The 22,297-nt window shown below is 44.7% G+C and overlaps 1 protein-coding gene across 4 annotated transcripts in view; it reads left to right on the top strand.

The window, feature by feature from the left end:
* The window catches only part of BCO2 (beta-carotene oxygenase 2), an 82,669-nt gene that overhangs the window by 48,929 nt on the left and 11,443 nt on the right, over positions 1–22,297 (top strand). For 2 of the 4 annotated variants that reach the window (XM_073320801.1, XM_073320799.1), the window contains 4 exons: positions 10,837–11,041; positions 13,571–13,782; positions 16,894–17,009; positions 20,209–20,311. In XM_073320801.1, the coding sequence (XP_073176902.1) occupies positions 10,837–11,041; positions 13,571–13,782; positions 16,894–17,009; positions 20,209–20,311 (636 nt within the window). Of the gene's footprint in view, positions 1–2,138; positions 2,612–3,356; positions 3,706–10,836; positions 11,042–13,570; positions 13,783–16,893; positions 17,010–20,208; positions 20,312–22,297 lie in introns of those variants that run through there. The other 2 variants (XM_073320800.1, XM_073320802.1) reach the window with 2 other exon arrangements.

Below are 22,297 nucleotides of genomic sequence, written 5' to 3' on the forward strand. Positions count from 1 at the left end.
TTGCACATAGCACCAAGTATGCCATTACAGTCTGTACGCCTGTTTTTAGAATCAGCTTGACTGAGTCTGTAGTAGACCCAGGCTTTGAGACTCACTGCTGCAAGTTTTAAAACACAATGTAGACATACCCTGGGGTTTGAAAAATAAAACTGCTTGAAAAGAGATTCTGAGTCTGGTAGTGGGTCCTTCATGGGCTGTGGACAAGCCAGCACTTAATAGGTGTGATAACACAAACACTTAAAGTAGTGCAGGGAACTGTACCCGTATGTTCTGAAAGATTCCTTAGTATTCTTACATATTGGGTTTTGCATAATTACAAATGGGAACTGAAAACTATATTTAGATTTGGATTTATGTGCCTATGTGGATTGTGGCAATATATGTTCACTCTCTAGGATGGAACAAAATACTTTTTGGCTGTTTATTACATAAGAACGGCCATACTGAGTCAGACCAAAAGTCTATCTAGCCCAGTATCCTATCTTCCAACAGTGGCCAATGCCAGGTGCTTCAGAGAGAATGAACAGAACAGGTAATCATCAAGTGTTCCATCCCCTGTCACCTATTCCCAACTTCTGGCATCCAGGACTCTATATCCTTATCCAAACAAGCAACTGCAAGGTATCAAGGTGGAAGGAAGGGAATGTTACAGATGCAAATATAGGGAGGCAGATATATAACCCCACAGTCTTCACTCACCTTTTCAAATGTGTCACAACCTTTAGCTTCTAAAAGATCAGGAGAAGTTAGTATCCAAGTGTACATACGTTCAGAACTAGCAATGTATATTATGGGATCATTCTCACTTAATTGTGAAATGAAGATGCAGCACAATTTTAAAAGCATGTAATGACACATCCACTCCCAGTCTTTATTCAAGCCTAACGTAATGATGTCCAGTTTGCAAATTAATTCCAATTCAGCAGTCTCTCGTTGGAGTCTGTTTTTGAAGTTTTTTTGTTGAAGAATTGCCACTTTTAGGTATGTAATCGAGTGACCAGAGAGATTGAAGTGTTCTCCGACTGTTTTTTGAATGTTATAATTCTTAACATCTGATTTGTGTCCATTTATTCTTTTAGGTAGAGACTGTCCGGTTTGGCCAATGTACACGGCAGAGGGGCATTGCTGGCACATGATGACATATATCACATTGGTAGATGTGCAGGTGAACGAGCCTCTGAACTGGAATTAATTTGCAAACTGGACACCATTACATTAGGCTTGAATAAAGCTGGGAGTGGATGTGTCATTACACAAAGTAAAATTATTTCCCCATGTTTATTTCCCCTTTCCCCACCCCCACTGTTCCTCACATGTTCTTGTCAACTGCTGGAAATGGCCCACCTTGCTTATCACTACAAAAGGTTTTTTTTTTCTCTCCTGCTGGTAATAGCTCACCTTACCTGATCACTCTCGTTACAGTGTTTATGGTAACACCCATTGTTTCATGTTCTCTGTGTATATAAAATCTCCCCACTGTATTTTCCACTGCATGCATCCGATGAAGTGAGCTGTAGCTCACGAAAACTTATGCTCAAATAAATTGGTTAGTCTCTAAGGTGCCACAAATACTCCTTTTCTTTTTGCGGATACAGACTAACACGGCTGCTACTCTGAAACCTGTCATTAGGTAAAAAAGGTCACCCAGCTCCTGAACTGACTGCTGAGACTAAGTGGAAAGGATTTTTGAAGAGAAAGATGCCATCCTTTATCAAGGTTGCCTGGAGGCCTGGGTACCTGGGCACATATATTGTTTCTTCCCTCCTTATATGCACTCCCACATCCCCCAGCACCACTCACAATAAAGTATCATGGCATCAGTACTACTGCGACCTAACTTATGCACCTGATAACTCCATGCTTCAGTTTGTTAATATAAAATAGGAATAGTGCCATATGTGAATGTTTTGAGGTTTGACTCATGCTTGGAAAGTATTTTGCAGAAACAGTTTAAAAAGCACTAAGTGCTAATAATTCTTCATCAGGATCTGAACAGAACAGTCTCTGCTGGGAGCCCCTGACTTTCTGTAGCGAAAAGAAAATCATTCTGAAAGCTACAGATAGTTTGCTTACTGGTGGAACTATTATGTTTTATGCAAAGCTCTTCAGTAAAGTCCTGCCTGTCAGAGCTGGGAAATGTGCAGTCTTAACTATACATCATACATAATACTTACCTAGCCCAATCTGCATAAGGACATAAGCACTGTTGAGCTGCCTAGAGCAACTGATATCTCCAAAGCAGCAGCTTTTGCCTTAGGATTTATTTCTAAGGGAGACTGGTTCTGAGAATAAAGTCGCCCCCTCATGAGCAGCTAGAGACCTGCAGGTGCACTTAAACCACAACATTGGTTTAGCTATCTGCTGCACTGTGCAGGCTCATCCCTACCATTGTACAGGCTTTTATTCTGAAGTGATGGCCTCAGCCAGTCCTACTCAACACATCCATCGGAGCCAGCTGCACAATACCATCTTTCCCAGATACCCTTGGATCTGAGGCTTTCTTCAGAGCTGAGGATCTTCCAGATGTTTTCCCAAATCCTTCTGTTTGCCATCAGTCTCCTGCCTGTGAATGTGGGACATTTCCTCTGCTGTTTGATGAAATCCATCCCAGGTAAGAATCCCCTTCTCTCCCTCCTGCACAGGGACTGACGGGTCTCCTGCTCTTAGATCTGCTGCTGGAGACAGGTCAGTAGAGGAATTTTATTTCTAATAGAAATTAGGAATTAAATGATACAATGAGTTTGCTAGACAGCACGGAGATCCCTAGTTATTTTGCAAGCTAATAAACAGGAGGAGCAAATGCATTGCACAGATTATATCAGATTATAAATGGAAAATACAGGTTTAGAGCTCGGGAAACCATCAGTAAACAGCAAAAAGAAAAGGAGTACTTGTGGCACCTTAGAGACTAACCAATTTATTTGAGCATAAGCTTTCGTGAGCTACAGCTCACTTCATCAGATGGATATCGTGGAAACTGCAGCAGACTTTATATATACACAGAGAATATGAAACAATACCTCCTCCCACCCCACTGTCCTGCTGGTAATAGCTTATCTAAAGTGATCATCAGGTGGGCCATTTCCAGCACAAATCCAGGTTTTCTCACCCTCCACCCCCCCACACAAATTCACTCTCCTGCTGGTGATAGCCCATCCAAAGTGACAACTCTTTACACAATGTGCATGACAATCAAGTTGGGCTATTTCCTGCACAAATCCAGGTTTTCTCACATCCCCCCCGCCCCCATACACACACAAACTCACTCTCCTGCTGGTAATAGCTCATCCAAACTGACAACTCTTCAAGTTTAAATCCAAGTTAAACCAGAACATCGGGGGGGGGGGGGGGGGGAGGGTAGGAAAAAACAAGAGGAAACAGGCTACCTTGCATAATGACTTAGCCACTCCCAGTCTCTATTTAAGCCTAAATTAATAGGAACAGCAGCGTCTCTGCAGGGAGTCTGTTGTATGAGGGAAGTGTCAGTGGGTTGTAACAGGGAAATGGCTGCTTGGGGCAGGGGCCCCTACTGAAGTTTGGATCACCCACCGTTGGATCACCCACCACAGGAGGCAGGAAGAGGCCACCATTTGGAGTTCTGTGCAGTATCTCCAGGGGACTCAGCAGTGTATGCTACCACTACACAATTTTAAATCTGCTGCTTGTTTAACAGAGAGATCTGTCATCACTCATTGCGATCTGGAGGTGAGCTGTAAAAGAAAGGAATTAACCAGATTCCCCGCTGAATTTTTTTTTGGTAGAATCAAAGGGCCGCTCCCATGGACATCAAGAGGTTGGATATTTTTCCAAGCCTGTCTTGTGATGATGTTATCCAGTGTGTATCTCAGGATACGAAGTTAGGAGCCAGCCCCAGAGGCTAACTCTTTAATCAAATCTGTTGCTAAATTTGTGAGGCATGACAAGAAATCCAATATCAGGCAGTTCTTTATCAGAATGGAGATGGAAAATATAAAGACGGAATTATCAACACAAAATGTCTGAGGAATGTTAGTGCTGGGCTTCAGTGCTATCTGTAACAACCTCTGGCCCCACCATTTCAGATCTGGTAAAGTAAAGTGTTTTCCACTGAAAGATCCAATACTGCATGTGTCTGTGGCCGTCTTGTGTTATATTTTGATAGAAGAGCTATATTTCTCAAAGCAAAGCTATCAAGGCAGCATGTATGTGAAACTTCCACAGTTCTAACTTACAAAGGCCATGGTACGTTTGAAGGTGGATTCTTGAATCACTCTATAATTTAGGGTGGGGATCTCTTGGATAGTCCATCCCTCAGCATCTCCCCCTATCTGCTTTCATTATATCTAAATCATCCTTAAAGATGAGCTGTACAGGGAGGCATATGGGACTGTGCCCTGTTTTGATTCTATGAGTTGGGGAAAAAAGGCCTGAGGTTTCCCCCCGCCCCCTCCCCCCTTGTACCTAATTGGCAATACTAGGTCTTCCCAGTATTGTTTTTGCTGGTAGTCTGGTTGGAGACCCCAAGGACGTAGAATGAGATTTCTCAACCTTTAGCTGAATACTGAATCTGTAACAAGATCTTTTCTTCCTGTTGTTTGTTCAGGCATTTGAGTGAAACAGGTCGTGATAAAACCCCTAAACAGTCTGAATAAAAATCCCTTTTTCACTCTAGCTGCTGTCACTTCCCCAGAGTCAGCCATAATCCTGCTAGCTCTCCAGTTATCCGTAGAGTTTTCCATGAAAAACAGGATTTTGAGGGATATCTGATTAAAACAAATGTTTAACAAAGAATGTATCAGGCTTTGTTCATCTCAAGAAACAGGGTACAAAGCCCACTTGTTTTCCTTTTGTATGTTGCCTTTTTCTAATGGTGTCTGGGTCTTCATCTTAAAATTATATCACTTTATGGTAGTTTTGCCAGCTGCTTGCCTTACTGTTAACTGTTCTAAGGATATAAATGTAACTATGCTCTCAGCTTAAGCTTCTGTGGACAAACCCAGCTCCTCTTTGAGCCAAACACTGTTTAAAAGAATGCTATGTGATTTGTCCTTGAATTCTGCCCAAATCTGATTCGTGTGAGTTGCGGGGACCATTTTTGGGGAGGTTAGGTGTTGAGAGATGAGCTGGAGTACTCACATTTTGGAGACAGGGAAAAATCTACAGAACAGAGTCTACTCAGTTCCCGTTCTGGATCCTAGACCATAACAACTCTGCAGAAATGTCTATTTAGTGGAACTGCAGCCTCTCTGTTTAAAATTTTGAAATGAAAATGTTTTACAGCTAGAATATCTCAACCAACTCCTCTATAAATGCCTCTATCAGTCTGTATAGCTGTCAGATTTCAGCTTGTATGAAAAGACTCCCTCTCTTTATTTCTAATGGATTTTTATCAGCATTAATGTTGGGATTGGATGAATTATTTTATATGGGATTTAATAGAATTTAATTGAGTTTTAAGAGGGAGAGGCAGCTATATGTTGCAGGATAATTACTTTAGCCCTGCAACCTGACTTATTTATCTAGCTGCAGTCTCATATTAGAGATCTAAGAAGGATTTGAGGATTGGTGAGCCAGATATCCACATTGTAGGAGGGTAAATTGCCATATCCCTTCAGGACAACATGCAACCTTACCTGTCCTTAGTAGCAGATCTGAACAAGCAAGCTTACAAAAGTGCAGCTTGTCAACCAGTTTCTTGCTGAATTGTCCTTCCTCTGTTCTCTTGTACTGATTGCTGAATTTGTCTCTGAAGAACTAGACATCCGGCTTTGGAGATTTACAGATCATTTGTGCAGCAATTTAATTTAATCTCAAGGATTAAAGGAGGGAGGCTGGAAGATATAGCTGAGGTGGTGAAAGTGATTGGTTTTGTCAGAAGGAATTGCTTCCTGATAGGAAATGCCACCTCATAAGAGATGGAATTTTAATATTGTCTAGAATTTCTTCAGCCTCAGGCCTTGCTTGCACTAGGAAATATTTCTGTTTCAGGAAGGGGCTTAGCTGTACCATTGCTGGCCACTGTTTGTCCTTGTTATGCTTACAGCTAAACCTTAGTCAATACGGGTTAATCTAAACCAAATGCTGAACCACACCTGTCTCTTTGTGCTGATGAGGCCTTGTGAGCTCGGCTGGCTGAGCCCACAAACTGAGTAAGTGTTGGTTTAAGAGAGTTCTCCTCAATCTGTGCCTGCCATGGGCTGCTGCACCTGTTAACTGGGATGTGTGGCCAACATTTCAACAAGGGGATTCCTCAGAAATGCTCCTCCTCAGTCTGTGATGCACATGATATTCCCTAGGTAAAATCTGCCCGTTCATGCTCCAAATGTGGAGCCCAGTCCAGTCTCAGCAGCTGGTTTATATTAGTCATGTTTTCAGCTCTCTCTGCAAGGCAAAGGATCAGAGACTGAGTTCTAAAGTCCCCTGGGAGCAAAGATTCCCCCTGTAGTGTAGAAGAATTGGATAGTATCCCTTTAAATAGTTTGTGAACTCTCTAGTAGCCCTGACTGTTCCTTATGTGTCAGAAGCCACCCAGTCCCTGTGTGTATGGAGCTAGGCCTGGCATGTTCAATCTACATAGTAAGCATGGTTACTTAGACCCTCCCCCACCCCCACAACTGTGCTCATATAGTTCCTTCGTATTACATTTGTTGGGTAAAGACCAAAAGACACAACACCCCCTTACAGGATGTATAGGTGGCTCAGTTAGCCAGGGGTGTGCACAACTTGCAAGCCTGCTGCAGCCCACCTGGGCTCTCCTGCCAGGGTCCCTCCTGTTGCCACCTTTCTCTGTTGCTCTGCTGACTTCCACTCTCCTGCATCATATCTTTGCAGTTCCTCCCTTTCAGGGCTTGGCCCAGCTGCATCTCGAAAGCCCAAGAAAAGCTCTGCGTGTCATTTTATGTCTTCAAAGCACTTTACGAATTACTGCATTTCCTCATCTCCCCCTACATGCCCAGCTCCTCGTGCTCTGCCCAAGTTTCTGTTCTGGCTGCTCCCTTTGTCTGTCTGCTTTACCCAGCTGCCCCTTCACACAGAATAGCTTCCTAGTCAATGTGCACTAAGCAACGTCCCTTTCCTCTGTAAGGTTCCCCTTCCCCATACCTCTTTCTACTGCGTGTAATTGTAAGCTCCTGGGGACAGGGACTGTCCCTTCTTGAATGTCAGGAAAGTACCCAGTACATTGTGGGGTTACCATAGACTAAAAATTATAATACCATGAACCTATCAAGACCTCAGCCCACTCTATCGCAGTCTATATGAGGAAGAACTACCCATTGCTGACAATGGGTGCCAGCACTGGGCTGAGGTGCAGTCAGACAGCAAAGGTACACCAGTCTAAACTTTTCAGCATGATTCTGGAAACCCTTGGTTAACCCCTGCGTGGATTAAGTTTTAATCACAGGTGTCTGAAACAACACTTGTGTTGGATTATGGAATGTGGGGAGTTGCAAACTATCACTTGACAGTGGGGCTGGAGGTTTCTGGTCCTGCTTGCAGTCAGTGCAATTGGTATCAATCTGGAAAGAGCCAATTTAAAGCAAGATAGGGTGAGCTTTGTCTCACTGCTGTAGAGAGTAGCCTGTTTTTTCTCTCTCTGTTTTGGGGTTCTTGTGTGTTATTGTTCTGAATTCTAAGAAATGAAATGGTGTTATGTTGCAACCTTTCATCAAGGGTATTTATGTGCTTATCTAATTCTCTGTGTGCTGTGAACATAACAGCACTGATGTCCATGCTTTGACTTGCTAGTCAAACTCTGCTAGTTGTTAAACTGTGCTGCTGAACTTGTGACTGACATCCATTGTTAGCAGTGAGCAATTTTTGAGCGTAGACCAGATTTGCAGATTTTAAGAACATGAGAATGGCCATACTGGGTCAGACCAATGGTCCAACTAGCCCAGTAGCCTGTATTCTGACTGACCAGTGCCAGATGCTTCAGAGTGAATAAACAGAACAGGACAATTTGGAGTTATCCATCCCCTGTGGTCTAGTCCCAGCTTCTGGTAGTTGAAGGTTTAGGGACACCGGGAGCATGGGGTTGTGTCTCTGACCATCTTGGCAAGGAGCCATTGATGGATCTATCCTCCATGAACTCATCTAATTCTTTTTTGAACCCAGTTATACTTTTGGACTTCACTATATCCCATGGCAATGAGTTCCACAGGTTGACTGTATTTTGTGAAGAAGTATTCCTTTTGTTTGTTTTTAATCTGCTGCCTATTAATTTCATTGGATGACCCCTAGTTCTTGTGTTATATGAAGGGGTAAATAACACTTCCCTATTCACTTTTTCATACCATACATGCTTTTATATGTACGTCTATAGATCTCGATCATATCCCTCTTTAGTCATCTCTTTTCTAAGATGAACAGTCCAAGTCTTTTTAATCTCTCCTAGTAGGAAAACTATTCCATACTCCTAATAATTTTTGTTGCCCTTCACTGTACTTTTTCCAATTCTAATATATCTTTTTTGAGATGGGATGACAAGAACTGCCCACAGTATTCAAGGTGTGGGCATACATGGATTTATATAGTGGCATTACGATATTTTCTGTTTTATTATCTATCCCTTTTTTAATGGTTCCTAATGTTCTGTTAGCTTTGCTTGGCCTCTGCTGCACATTGAGTGGATGTTTTCAGAGAACTATCCACAATGACTCCAAGATCTTGTTCTTGAGTCATAACAGCTAATTTAAACCCCATCTTTTTGTATATATAGTTCCTAGCGAGAGGAAACCATTGTGATCATCCATTCTGTCCTTCTGCATAATGCAGGCTGAAGAATTTCTGTTCCTGCATCCAGCACAATACCTTCTGGTTGAAGGGAACTGGATCTTTTAGAAAGGTGTCTGGTCTTGATTTAAAGACTTCAGCTGGAAGACAGTCCATCTCATTCCAGGCATCTGTTCAGCTTGTTCTCTGTTGCTGTGCATGACACTGACTGTTGCCTTCACAGTGTAAGATGTTGCAATCAGGCACTCTTTAAAAAACACTTTACTGGAAATGATGGGAGGAGAGAGAATTTGGGTCTATGGCAAAACCACTTTCGTGGGTTGGTATAAAAATTAAGGCTCAGATATGACAGTGACAGGTATAATGGAAATATCTTGAGAAAAGAGAATTGTTGCAGAAGGTTTTATTCACTGTTCAGCTCTGATGCTGTAATACATAGGCATGGGGCTGGCTGCTTCCACCTCAGGGATCAGAAAGGTGTATGCTAATGCTGTGCAACCAGGTCTCTTCTGGAGAGTTGTTTCACTCCCACGTCAAGCTTTTGCACTTGGAATACAGAACATCTAATCCTGTACACAGGAATCACCCCAGTGGAGGGGAAGCTGTCTGGCTCTCAGAGCAGGTAAGAAACAGGAATCTTAAGAGAGAACAATGCCACAGAAGGGGGAAAGAATGTGATCTGTAAAATAGAGGAGAAAGCTGCTAAGAAGCAGAAGCTCTTGCAATGAACTGACCTTTGTTCTACAGTTGTTGCAGCACAGGGGACTTTCCGCCTAGCAGGTGATTTGCTGGTGCCACGATTAAAAAGGGGTCTTGCATGACAAAAAAACAGAGAAGGCTGTTTGTTCTAATGGTGGCTTTTATGGAGGTGGCCAATCCCATATCCCAGTCAGCAACTATACAGAGAGTTTGTTTTATTTTTTACAAACAAAGCTAATTCTTCTTGGTTTCCAAAAGCAAGTAGCAGGCATGACTGTTAGGGGACTAAAGTGCCTTTTGCCTAGATGTGACTAACCTACTTTGAAGGAGGGACAGGTCCCCGGCAGATACTCAGATGTGCCCTCGCCCCACCTGCTGAGTCATGTGTGACATCTGACTTGTTGCATCTCTGACAAGCTGCATGTATCCCCTAGGGCATGAACATAGTGATCTTGCTCTCTCGGGGTATGTTCCTGCTTTTTATGCCTCTACAGTGTGTGTTCAGAGCCACCCTGGGGCCATGGGAGCCAGTTAACTAAGTAACAAGCTGTATAAAAATGTTCCCCTGTGTCCGGTCTCCTCTGCATTTCTAATGCACCCATCACCAAGGTATCTAGGTGAACAGAGAAATACATTTGATAATGAAGCCTTGAGAGCTTGACTGAGAGGTACTGCCCTGCACTGATGCATCACCTCCCACCACTGATTGGAAACCCCTGGGACTGAGCATGTTCCCTGCACACTGCTCCCAGGCTGGCTGAGCCTGGGTCTGGGCTGTAGTAGTGCTAGGGTGGCTCCTCTGTACTGCTTTCCATACCTGCATTGTGCCCAGCCCACCTGGTACTACAATGGACCGTCACTCAATGGGGAGACCTAGGTGCCTGCATAGACTCTGTAACAGATCCTCTTACACTGGTGTTGGTGGAAGAGCAGAGCCTTTGGAGGAGTTCAGCATGAGGTTTTCCGGGGAATCTATAAGCACCACTTTGTGTTATCTCTATTTAGGTTGCAACATATTTATTTCTGGGCACATTATAGTCTCTCTCTCTAGATGGTCGTAACAAATGTCTGTCTCACTTACTGTTGTTACATGTTCAAATAAATTATATTAGCTTAGTCTTCCTGAAAAGTTCATTTCCTCCCTCTCTGCAACATACAAAAGTACCTTGCAGGTGTCTGTGCTGGATTAATCACAGTAAGATTTAATGCACTGAATTTTCAGCTCCCCATGGCAGTGACAGAAACTCTGGAAGCAGAGTTTTATTTTGAACATCGGTTGCATTTTGGTTATTTGCAGGATGCTTTTGTCATGGAACTCCAAGCCCGACTTGCAGATATCTAGGCTGGTGGCTGTCAGTCTGTAGCCTTTAGCACTAAGGGCCTTAGTCACTTGCTGTCTTCTAACTTCTTATTTGTTCTTCGCAGTTCTAAAGGACTTTCTGCCGAGCCCACAACAGGAGCCGCTCACCTTCAGCAACCGGAAGGGTTTGCAATGCATCTCGCCACTAATGAGAAGTGTGGAAGAGACTCCTCAGCCCATCCTGACAAAGGTCAAAGGGCACATTCCAAAGTGGCTCAATGGCAGCCTGCTAAGGAATGGGCCTGGGAAGTTTGAGTTTGGAGAGGAGAAGTAAGTCTAGATTTGATTGTACTTTCTAATGATTCCAGGCTGGGGGTTGGTCAAACCTAGAAGGCACCTGCATAAATACATCAGCCATTAGAGGCCTTCCTTAGCTCTGAAGGTGTGTGACCATGAGGAAATGCTTATAGATCCCATTCTTCTAATACAAACTCTTCTCTCATCAAGAAGCTTTCAGCACCTTTACTAGCCAGATTCATTAATCCTCGTGACCTCCCTGGGAAGTAGGAAGGTGTTTTTCCACAGTTTAAAGGAGGCCGTGACCAGCGGAAGGCCACAACATGAGCTAACAAAGCTGGGGATGAAACCCTGGCATCCTGACTCCCAGTGCTCTGTCTGTAACAGCCACTTCCCACGCCCACCCTGTAGTCCCAGGCATGATTTGCCATCCTGATTACACTAAGCTGTTTATGTGGCTATAAAAACAAACCCAGCCCTCACGCTGGTTGGTGTTCTCTCATTTCAAAACAAAAAAATGTAGATCTATATTTTTAACAAGTTAGAACCCAAGCCAGTGTTTGACTGATGGTCTGTCACTCAAGCAAACCCACAGAGCTGGCTCATCTTCACATTGACTGGATGGGAGCAAGAGTGGCTGATGGAGATTAGCACACCTGATGTTCTACCTCTGAAAAACTGGTCTTCTTCAAAAGGCCTCACAGGGCATCTCCTCTGTGGAGGGGATGGAATTCTGCGAAGTGCTGTAGTTTGGCCCATTGCTCCCAGATTGTTTCTTGCTCAAGGGGCTTTAAATAACAAAACAGGAGTAGACCAAAGCATACTAGGGACTGGTTAGACATTCAGCTCACAGCAGGCTCCTGAGGATAGATTTACACCCCAGCTTGCCATGCACTAAGAGTTAGTGAAGACAACCCTAATTTGTGTTCTATTTCTGCAGCACCATAAGCATGCAGGGGCTTTGTAGAACAACATAGTTTCAGTCCATGAAAGCTTGTGGGTAACGTTCTCAGAAGCACTAAGGCCCATTTTCAAAAGACACTTAAGCACTTAGGAGGTTGAGTCATTGAAAGTGAACGGAACTCAGGCTTCTAGGTGTCGAAAGTCACTTTTGGAAATGAGACTTAGACGCTTAAGCCACTTAGGGCACGTCTACACAGCAATTAAACACTCGTGGCTAGCCCAGGTCAGCTGACTTGGGCTCAATGGGCTTAGGCTGCGGGGCTGTAAAATTGCTGCACAGACATTTGGGCTTATGCTGGAGCCTGAGCTCCAGGATCCACGTATGAGGAGAGCCACAGTGTCTGGGTTCCAGCCCAAACCCAAAGGTCTATGCAGCAATTTTTAGTCCCGCAGCCCAACCACTGCGAGCCCGAGTCAGCTGATCCGGGAGAGCCATGGCCATGCTGCAGGTCTTTTATTCCAGTGCAGACTTACTCTTAGGGTACATCTGTACTGCAAGCAGCAGCCTGTGACAGCAAGTCTCAAAGTCTGGGTCTACAGCCAGACTTATGGGGCTTGTTGTGCTTCACAGAATCATAGGACTGGAAGGGACCTCGAGAGGTCATGTAGTCCAGTTCCCTGCACTCAAGGCAGGACTAAGTATTATCTAGACCATCCCTGACAGGTGTTTGTCCAACCTGCTCTTAAAAATCTCCAGTGATGGAGATTCCACAATCTCCCTAGGCAATTTATTCCAGTGCTTAACCACCCTGACAGATAGGAAGTTTTTCCTAATGTCCAACCTAAACCTCCTTTCCTGCAATTTAAGCCCATTGCTTCTTGTCCTATCATCAGCGGTAAAAAAGAACAATTTTCCTTCCTCCTCCTTGTATCAATCTTTTATGTACTTGAAAACTGTTATCATGTCCCCTCTCAGTCTTCTCTTTTCCAAACTAAACAAACCCAATTTTTCAATCTTCCCTCGTACGTCATGTTTTCTAGACCTTTAATCATTTTTGTTGCTCTTCTCTGGACCTTCTCCAATTTGTCGACATCTTTCCTGAAATGAGGCACCCAGAACTGGACACAATACTCCAGTCAAGGCCTAATCAGCGTGGAGTAGAGAGGAAGAATTACTTCTTGTGTCTTGCTTACAATACTGCTGCTAATACATCCTAAAAACAGCTGGGTAGATGTTTGGGCTTGGGCTCTGAAGGCCCTCATCCCCCCTCCAGGCTTTAGAGCCTGAACTCCAGCCTGAGCCCAAATGTCTACACAGCTATTTTTAGCACCTGGGGTCTGAGACTTGCTGTAGCTTGCTGTGTAGACAAACCCCTAGATGCTTTTGATAATTTGAGCCTGTCTCTAAACTTGGACCCTGTGCCTGCAAACATGTAGGCACATGAGTAGCTGCATGTCTGAGTTTTTCCGTTGTGTTCGTGCTCTCTTACACACACACAGACACACACAAAGTTGTTTCATGATAAAAGTGTTTGTAGGATCTGGTTCTCAGATTATAGCGCAGATAATAACAAACACCAGGGTCTTAGGAGAAGGCGTGGGAGGATGCGGCACTGCACTGATCCTTCTTGTAATTTTGTTTCTCTGCTCGGCTGGAAGATTTAACCATTGGTTTGATGGCATGGCCCTGCTGCATCAGTTCCAACTGGAAAATGGCATCGTGACTTACAGGAGCAAGTTCCTGCAGAGTGATTCCTATGTGACTAACAGCCAGCACAATCGGATCATGGTCTCGGAGTTCGGAACCCTGGCTATGCCGGACCCATGCAAGAGCATCTTTGGTCGCTTCATTTCGTGGTTTGAGATGCCACGTAAGTATGTTCCTTAGTTGAAAGCAATGTTTTTGGAGGTGGTATGCATCCCAAGTGGGTGATATTTGTTTGGAGGAACAGTTTTTAGGTTTGAAGGGAGCTGTGTGGAAGTTTTAGTGGTTTTGCTTTGAGTGGTCATGTTTCTGTGGGGATCACCCCTCTGAAGAAACAACTCCAAGCCAAACTCAGCTGAAATAGAAACACTTAACTTGGGATTTTGGCTCCCCTTCCCCCCCCCCATGTTGTTTCCACCCAAAATCAGAAATGTAGCTCACTGTTTGTGCACCTTGGGCCTGGTCTCCAGAGGTGCTGGGGGCACCCAGAGCTCCAGGTGAAGTTGACAGGAGCACTGGTAGCTCAGCACCTCTCGCCATTGGTCCCTTTGATGCCATTTACTTAACTTTTGGGTTTGTTACCAAATTTGATTCACCTTGTTCCAGGGTTTGTGTAAATTCTGCACCTCCTCTCACAAGCAACACCCTGTAGGGTGCCGTAATGAGCATCTTACAATCTGCCGGTTTTAGTACAAACCTGTCTTGAAAGCCCCACACCTTGCTAAGCTTTTAGGGTATGTAGGTTATTCCTTTCCTTCCTGCGGTAAGGGGCGGGAGGGTGATACGGGTGAGGAGAGGATGGCACACCGAAGCGGACGTACCATTAGCTGTAGGATTATAGTTAAGACTATGAGTATGTCACGGATGTCATGGAAGTCACAGATTCTGTGACCTCCGTGACATTGGGGCCCTGCAGCAGCCCAGCCGCCACAGTGGAGGACTGTCCCAGCTCCCAGCAGGCCCACACCAGCTCCCAGTCCTGCAGAGTGGCGGGGGATTCCCTGGAGCTCCCCAGCCCCCTTGGGTGGCGGGGGATTCCCTGGAGCTCCCCAGCCCCCTTGGGTGGCGGGAGAGTCCCTGGAGCTCCCCAGCCCCTTGGGTGGTGGGGGATTCCCTGGAGCTCCCCAGCCCCCACTGCTGGACCTTCCTCCCTCCCCATTTTATCAGGGATGTTTTTAGTGAAAGTTACTGACAGGTCACGTCTTCCGTGAATTTTTGTTCATTGCCCATGACCTGTCCATGACTTTTACTAAAAATATCCATGAAAAAATCATAGCCTTAATAATTTATAGTGTATTGTTTGCTTAGATAGAACCAGGTTATTTGTGGATGGTGACTCACAGGATTCGCTTCAGGTACATTTGAAGGAAATATAGTTAACTCATGAAAGCTCATGCTCAAATAAATTGGTTAGTCTCTAAGGTGCCACAAGTACTTCTTTTCTTTTTGCGAATACAGACTAACATGGCTGTTACTCTATCTCCTGAGTGAAGCATAGAGGAGGGGCGAAGCTACCTGTATGAAACCAGCAAATGCAGCTCAGCCTGCATCCCATTCCTTCCCTGCAAATCAGTCAGGGCCCACTGACTGCTCCTTTGGTCTGGTCTACACTTGGGAGATTAAATTGGTTAAAGCCTCTAGAACAGTGTTTCTCAAACTAGGGCCACCGCTTGTTCAGGGAAAGCCCCTGGTGGGCTGGGCCGGTTTGTTTACCTGCCGTGTCCGCAGGTTTGGCTGATCGCGGCTCCCACTGGCTGTGGTTCGCCACTCCAGGCCAATGGGGGCTGCAGGAAGGGCGGCCAGCATATCCCTTGGCCCGCGCCGCTTCCCGCAGCCCCCATTGGCCTGGAGCGGCGAACCGCGGCCAGTGGGAGCCGCAATCAGCTGAACCTGCAGACACGGCAGGTAAACAAACCGTCCCGGCCTGGCCGGGGCTTTCCCTGAACAAGCGGCAGCCCTAGTTTGAGAACCACTGCTCTAGAACATTTGTAGAACACTTGTGTCCATACCTAGAAATGCCCTACCTGCTCTAATAAATAATTACAACAGGCCATCTGTCAGTGGGTTTAATAACCAGTCGTAGCCTTCTGCAATCTAGAATGCGTCCAGGAGCTCAGCTAGGAATTGTAGGCTAGATATCCAGAGGACATTGCAGCCGAAATGGTTTAGGACAATGCTAGCGTGAGTGCAGGGTGAAACAAATCTATTTCACATGTTGGTGCTGAAATGTTTGTCTTAAACTATTTCAGTGCATCCAGTTCAGTTACAAACTGATTTCTTCTCTTGTGTAGACAAGACCCTAGTGAAGTTAAGAGAAGGAAAATGCCTCCCAGGTCTCCTTCAATCAATTCCCCTTGCACTCCCATTAGAAGTCAGTGACAGATAATCCCCTTTTGTACATTTCCTGTTATTTTGTCCAGTCCAATTAATGTCCCAAGTGATGGGACAATGCCCCTTGCATTGAATTTGAATTGCATTGTCCCAGTATGGGGCCTGCTTCTGCTTTTTACATTGCTGACCTGGCCTCCTGTACAGAGTGCAATCTGGGTTCTCTGCTCATGCTTTCTGATAAATACTGGCAACTGGTTGTCTGGCCTTATAATAAAGAATATCTCAGCCCTCGCCAGGGGTTGCCTTTCCCTCAGGTCTGCATTCCGTTTGTAATATCATTGGTTTCCTTTAGTTGCAAGACACTGAAATGAGCCTGCACAATGACTTAGTAGTACCTGAATCAAAAGGAATCAGATTTCTTCAGTTTGCATTAAAAACAAGTCTTTTCTTTGGCATGAACTCACCTGCATAGGTAGAGCCCTGTGTGCTGCTATAGATCACTGAGATAGAAAAGAAAGAAAACCATAGAATCATAGAACTGGAAAGGACCTCGAGAGGTCATCTAGTCCGGTCCCCTGCACTCAAGGCAGGACTAAGTATTATGTATAAAACCCTGCTGTAGGCCTGCAGAGAGAGACAGGTGAGTGCAGAAACAAGGAGGACAATGTAATGTGGGTAAGACTTTGCAGAGGGGAGGCTTACACCTGGGTTCAGGTGCTCAGACTGAGTCAACTGTGCAGTGCAGACACAGCAATGTGAGGTGCACTCACACTCTAAGGCTGTCAAGTAACCAGGTCCTGCTGGCCAGATGGTTTTAATCTGTCCTGTCTGTCCTGAAAGGGATTTGTGTCATTAGGAAAACTGGTTTATTTGTTTAAATATGCCTAACTTGCTGTAGTGAGATGTGAGCTTAATGCATCTGCATTACTCTCGGATTTTGTTTCAGGGCCAACGGATAACTCCAATGTGAACTACGTGGTGTACAAGGGAGACTATTATGTCAGCACCGAGACCAACTTCATGCAGAAAGTGGATCCAGAAACCCTGGAAACCAAGGAGAAGGTAAAGAGTGGGTGGGATGACGGGTTTAGCACCTGGCGTGGGGGAATCATGTCACACTGTTCCCAGGATGGCAGCTAGTGGGGACAATTCCCAAAGACCCTCTTGGTCTTTGTGTCCAACCTGCATGTCCAACATGGTAAGAATCCATGGCTGTTGTTGAGATCCTCTGTACCTCTCTCTCCTGGCAAAAATGACTTCTCTGTGGCAGATACTGGAATTGCCAGGAAATCTACAGTCACTGCCAGTCACCCCATGGTCTTAAAAATCCCTCTGTGGTGCATGTGCTGGAGGGCATTGCAGGATCGAGGTGAATAGTAAAGCAGCTGCCATGCTTGAGGTCCAGTCACAGCCATTGGCAGCAGGCAGGGTTAGACTGGAGGACTCCTCACGTCAGTTATGTTTTCAACCAAGGGTAGAGCAGGGTCCCTCGCAACTTGGTCACTGTCCATGAAGTGCAGGATCTGGTCTTGTCTGGCGATTCCAGTGTACGGAAATGCAAAAATATATACCCATGTAACATCAAGGTTATAGATGTTAATACTCTTACAGAATTCCACTCCTGCCTATGCTCTGCCCTACCCCATGGTCCCACCCAATCTGCTCCCCTCATCTCCTTCAACCTTTCCCAACTCCAAGCCAGCCCTACCCCGGCATGCTCCTTGAATTCTTGGCTAACCCCACCTCCCCATTGTGTTCATCCTGTGCACTAGCCTACATGCTGTTCACCTGCGTATCACCGAATGTGCTGTTGCATTTCAGATTAAGCTGTCTGCTGTCTTCTGCCATTTTGTGGCGTTTACATCAGATTAAAGCCCTGATCTTGCAAATTGCTCTGTGTACAGCTGCATTAACTCCAGGGGATTCTGCAAGAATGCAGGGATCTGCCCACCTGGAACAGCTTGCAGAATCATGGCCTACATTTCTAACCTTAATGCTCCATTCCTATAAGATTTAGTTGGCATGTTAATTTCATAGGCTTTTTGAGAAAATAGAAAAGAGGGGGAAAAACACAAGGAAGGAGAGAACAGGAGAAACCGATTAAAAACTGCGGCTGCTTTTACTGGGACGGTTTACAGCTGCACGGAGCTGGGAGCTAGGCAAACTCTCCTTTGTGGCGGAACAGCAGCACAAAGCCACACCTACCCAACACTCTGTTAGAGCTCTCGTGTATTCACTGTGTGCCATAGTTGCAAGCCATATGGAAATTCTAAGCTTAGCAGCCATTTCGTGCTGCATGTATCCAACTAAGTTGATTTTGGTGGTTGCATAATACCTATTTCAACCCTTGCCAGGGACTATTACCCAGTGAAGTGATGCCATGGGGGTGGTTTCAGTGGTAAAGTTCAGCCAAGTGGAGACACCCGGACATACAAATTCTCATCAGCCATTTTTAAAGAGGTGGACTAATATTTTCAAAAGTGGCTAATAAATTGGGGCCCTGAATTTTTGGGTGCCTAACTCAAGACACCTTAAAGAGCCTGATTTTCAGAGGGTGAACACTCAGCACTTTCTGAAAATCTGGGCCCTTTCAGGTGTCTCAAGTTGGGAAGCCAAAAATCACTAGTCACTTTTGAAAATCTTGGCTGAGAAGTGTATTTTTCACACTTGGACATTTCAGTGCATTTCCATCAGACTTTCTCCCTAAGAGACTCACCTTTTGACTAAGTCTAAGCATAGAAAGTTGCAGCCACAAAGGAGAATTCTGAACACTTATGAGCACATGAAGATAGAATTAGAATTAAGTTGTGCATGGGACCTTTGCTACAACATTTGCTATCCAGAAAATCTTTAGTTGTAGATAATATTAAACTCTGTTGCATCTTTGCATAGCCTATATTGGTGTTTGAAGAAAACACACCAGTTACCAAATGTCTCTGTCTGCTTGCAATAGAACTGATAGTTTTGGGACAGAGACTGTCTTTTAATTGCATGCCTGGACACACCTAGCACAATGGGGCCATCTTTATCTTAGGTACTTATATGGCTCCATTACTGGGGTTTCGACACACCCCACATTCTTTAAGCTTTAATCCAAACATCATCCCTGTGAGTGCTTTTATCTTCGATTTACAGATGGGAACTGAGGCACCGAGAGGCTAAGGTCACACAAGACGTCTCTGGAAGAGCAGGAACTTGAATCCATGTTTTCCAAGTCCTCAATTAGTGTCCTGACCACTGGACAACCCTCCTTCACATGCCCTGGGCCTTGAGTAGTGCCCAGATACTATTGCTTTATAAATTATAGTGTTACCTGCATACTAGGGCACCCAACTTTACCCAGTTCCTAGGGCTCAAGGCATAACTCGGTTAATTTAGGTACCCCGACCCTTTCCCTGTTGCTAGGGCTTCAGCGGAAAGGCACCTACACTTGCTCAGGGCGTAATCTTTTGTGGGTTTATGGGGTCTTTTACCACTGAAAGAGCCTTACATAGTAATCCTTAACCTCTATTTATTAACAGTCACCAAAACAGAATGCACACACTAAGCATACAATGCTCACCACTCCCAACAAGGCAGGTGAACTGTTCCTGCTGGCCAGTCAGGATCAGGTCATCTGAGGACTCCAGCTTCTGCATGGTGTGATTGGCAGGGTATTGAGGTCTTGCAGCTCTGATCTTGGGGCTGTGTCCTGGAGTTCGTTCCAAAGAACTTTCTTTTGGATCCCAGTTTATATAGTGAAACTTGAGTCCTGCTTAGCTGTACCTTCACCAGTCATTTTTACTGAAGTATTACAAAATAATTCTTTGATCAATCCTAACATATTGCGAAATAATTCTTTAACCAATCATACTCCACCACCTTAGTTGACTTAAATCTTACAAAATTAGTTATGCAACAATCAAACAGAAACAATCAAAGAACGAGACAGAGACCATACAGATAAACAATAGAGAAGTAGGGACAATACATAAAGACAATACAATAGAAGTATTAATTTCACAATCACAACTGTTGATAAGTGATTCCTTGCCAGAGAGAATGCTATCAAGCAAAGTTTTCTTAAAACATCTTAAAGAGATTCCTTGCTTATCTGGTGATGGTGGGTACTATTAGGAGGGGCACCTTCTTAACTGCCTGATATTATATTGTTTTGATATAATTTAGAAGGAATGTAAGGATGTGACTTTCTGCTTCTTGGCTTATGGCTGCTGCTCGGAAGTGATTCCTGCTCTGACTCTGAAAATCTTTGAATTTGCAGGTGGATTGGAGCAAATTCATTGTGGTGAATGGAGCAACAGCCCATCCACATTATGAGCCTGATGGGACAGCATACAACATGGGCAACTCTTATGGGAAACATGGTGAGGCTAGGCAGGGTAACTGCTCTGGGAAGCAGGGTGGGGTGAGGTAGGGCCAGTCCTGCGGGTGGCTAGGCAGACTACATGCTGCTTCTGTAAGGAGGGGTTTTTGGTGGAGTCTAACAAAGTGAGGAAGCTCCCATTTCTCTGTGGGACACAATGACAGCAAAGCAGAATCAGTCTTAAATTGTGGCTGCCGTCAGTCTCACCATGACATTTGTTCTCTTAATGTTTGGCCTCTTCAGGTAATGTGATTTGGGTGACTGCCTCATCCCAGTGAGCACAGACCTTTCTGTGAGCGGTGAGGAAGACGCTCAGGGCACTGCCCTGGGTAGGGATGAGATGTGTCATGCACACATGTGGATCAGTTTGGTAGAGAGAGGATGCTTTTTAAGGAAGTTACATAAAGTGTCAGGGCTGAATCTAAGGCCTTTTGAAATCAGTGAGAGTTTTTCCATTGACTTAAATGGGCTTTGGGTTGGGGCCTTCAAGCATTCCTTATGGGAAGAGAAAAATTATTATGAGGGCAGTAGCCTGCAGTAGAGTGAGTGCATTGACCCTTCCTGGACACTATAGTGAAATCCCCACTCCTTGCTAGGTTTCAGAGTAGCAGCCATGTTAGTCTGTATCCGCAAAAAGAAAAGGAGTACTTGTGGCACCTTAGAGACTAACCAATTTATTTGAGAATAAGCTTTTGTGAGCTACAGCTCACTTCATCGGATGCATTCATCCGATGAAGTGAGCTGTAGCTCACGAAAGCTTATGCTCAAATAAATTGGTTAGTCTCTAAGGTGCCAAAAGTACTCCACTCCTTGCTAGTTATTCTCAGTTGTGCCAAATTATGCACATTCAAGCATCACCCCCAAATCTGCAGCACTGTAGCTACTCTCTCTGCAGTTCCCAGTTATGAAACAGTGTGAAACTGATGTAGGACAGCTGTCAGAAACAAACCTGAATAAAGGTGTTTATTGAAAGGACTAAACACTGGCACAGTTGGATTAATTTTTTTTTAAATACAGTCATGTCCATTTAGCCTGTAGTACTCATTGCCAGAAGATGTCTATGAGGCCAAAAGCTTAGCAGGCTTCAGAACAGGACATTTCTATGGATAACAAGAAGATTTAGAATAGCAAGGATTAAAATAACCAAGAGCTCTGGATGAGAGATAAACCCCAATATTTCGGGGCATGAGCCAACCTCTGATTACTGGGGGACAGGAAGAAACCTCCCTGGTGGCAATTTGTCCCAAAACTGCAGGGCTTCTTGAATCTTCCTTTGAAGCAGCCAGTACTGGCCACTGGAATAGTGGACTAGACAGACCACTTGTGAGATCCAATTTGTCAATTCCTACAGATGGGGGAGTGTGGTGGTAGAAAACCTATTAGTCCATATTCCCTTGCACTTGAGGTGCCAGGATTGATCCCCATCCTTTGTCCTCTGCAGCCAGGGGTTAGGGTGGGATCAGTTTCTGTAGCAGATTTTCCAATACTAGGAAGATATTGTGCAAAACCATGACCCTATTCGAGTGGCTCTTCAAAACCAACTTTAATTTCTTTTTGCATAAAGACATTCCTCCCCAGTATGCCTCAGCCCAGAGAAAGCAGCTAATACCCCGTGTTGTTATATCTGACACTGTTGGCTTGCACCAATTCACCGAACAATTCCCTGGCTTTGCTGTTCTTTCATTCTTGCTGTGCTAATTCCTTTGTGCTTCAGCAGCATGTAGCTTCGTATTCCCCCACAGGATCATGCACAGCACATGCCTCGCGATGGCTGAGTTACCAAGCCATCAATCCCACTTGGGCGGGGATCAGATTCCGTAGACAAACATCATTAAATTTCACCTGGACTCAGAATTCTAGTTTCTCCCTTTGACCCAGGAGCTGTGAGGTTGGTTTGAGTCCTCATTCCATTGTTGTGGGTGCTCAGATGTTGTGATAATGAGCTTAGTACAAATGCTTAGGTTTGATTCCAGTTCCTCTGACTGAG

This window comes from Lepidochelys kempii, chromosome 22 (genome assembly GCF_965140265.1).
Source record: "Lepidochelys kempii isolate rLepKem1 chromosome 22, rLepKem1.hap2, whole genome shotgun sequence".
NCBI classification, from domain to species: Eukaryota; Metazoa; Chordata; order Testudines; family Cheloniidae; genus Lepidochelys; species Lepidochelys kempii.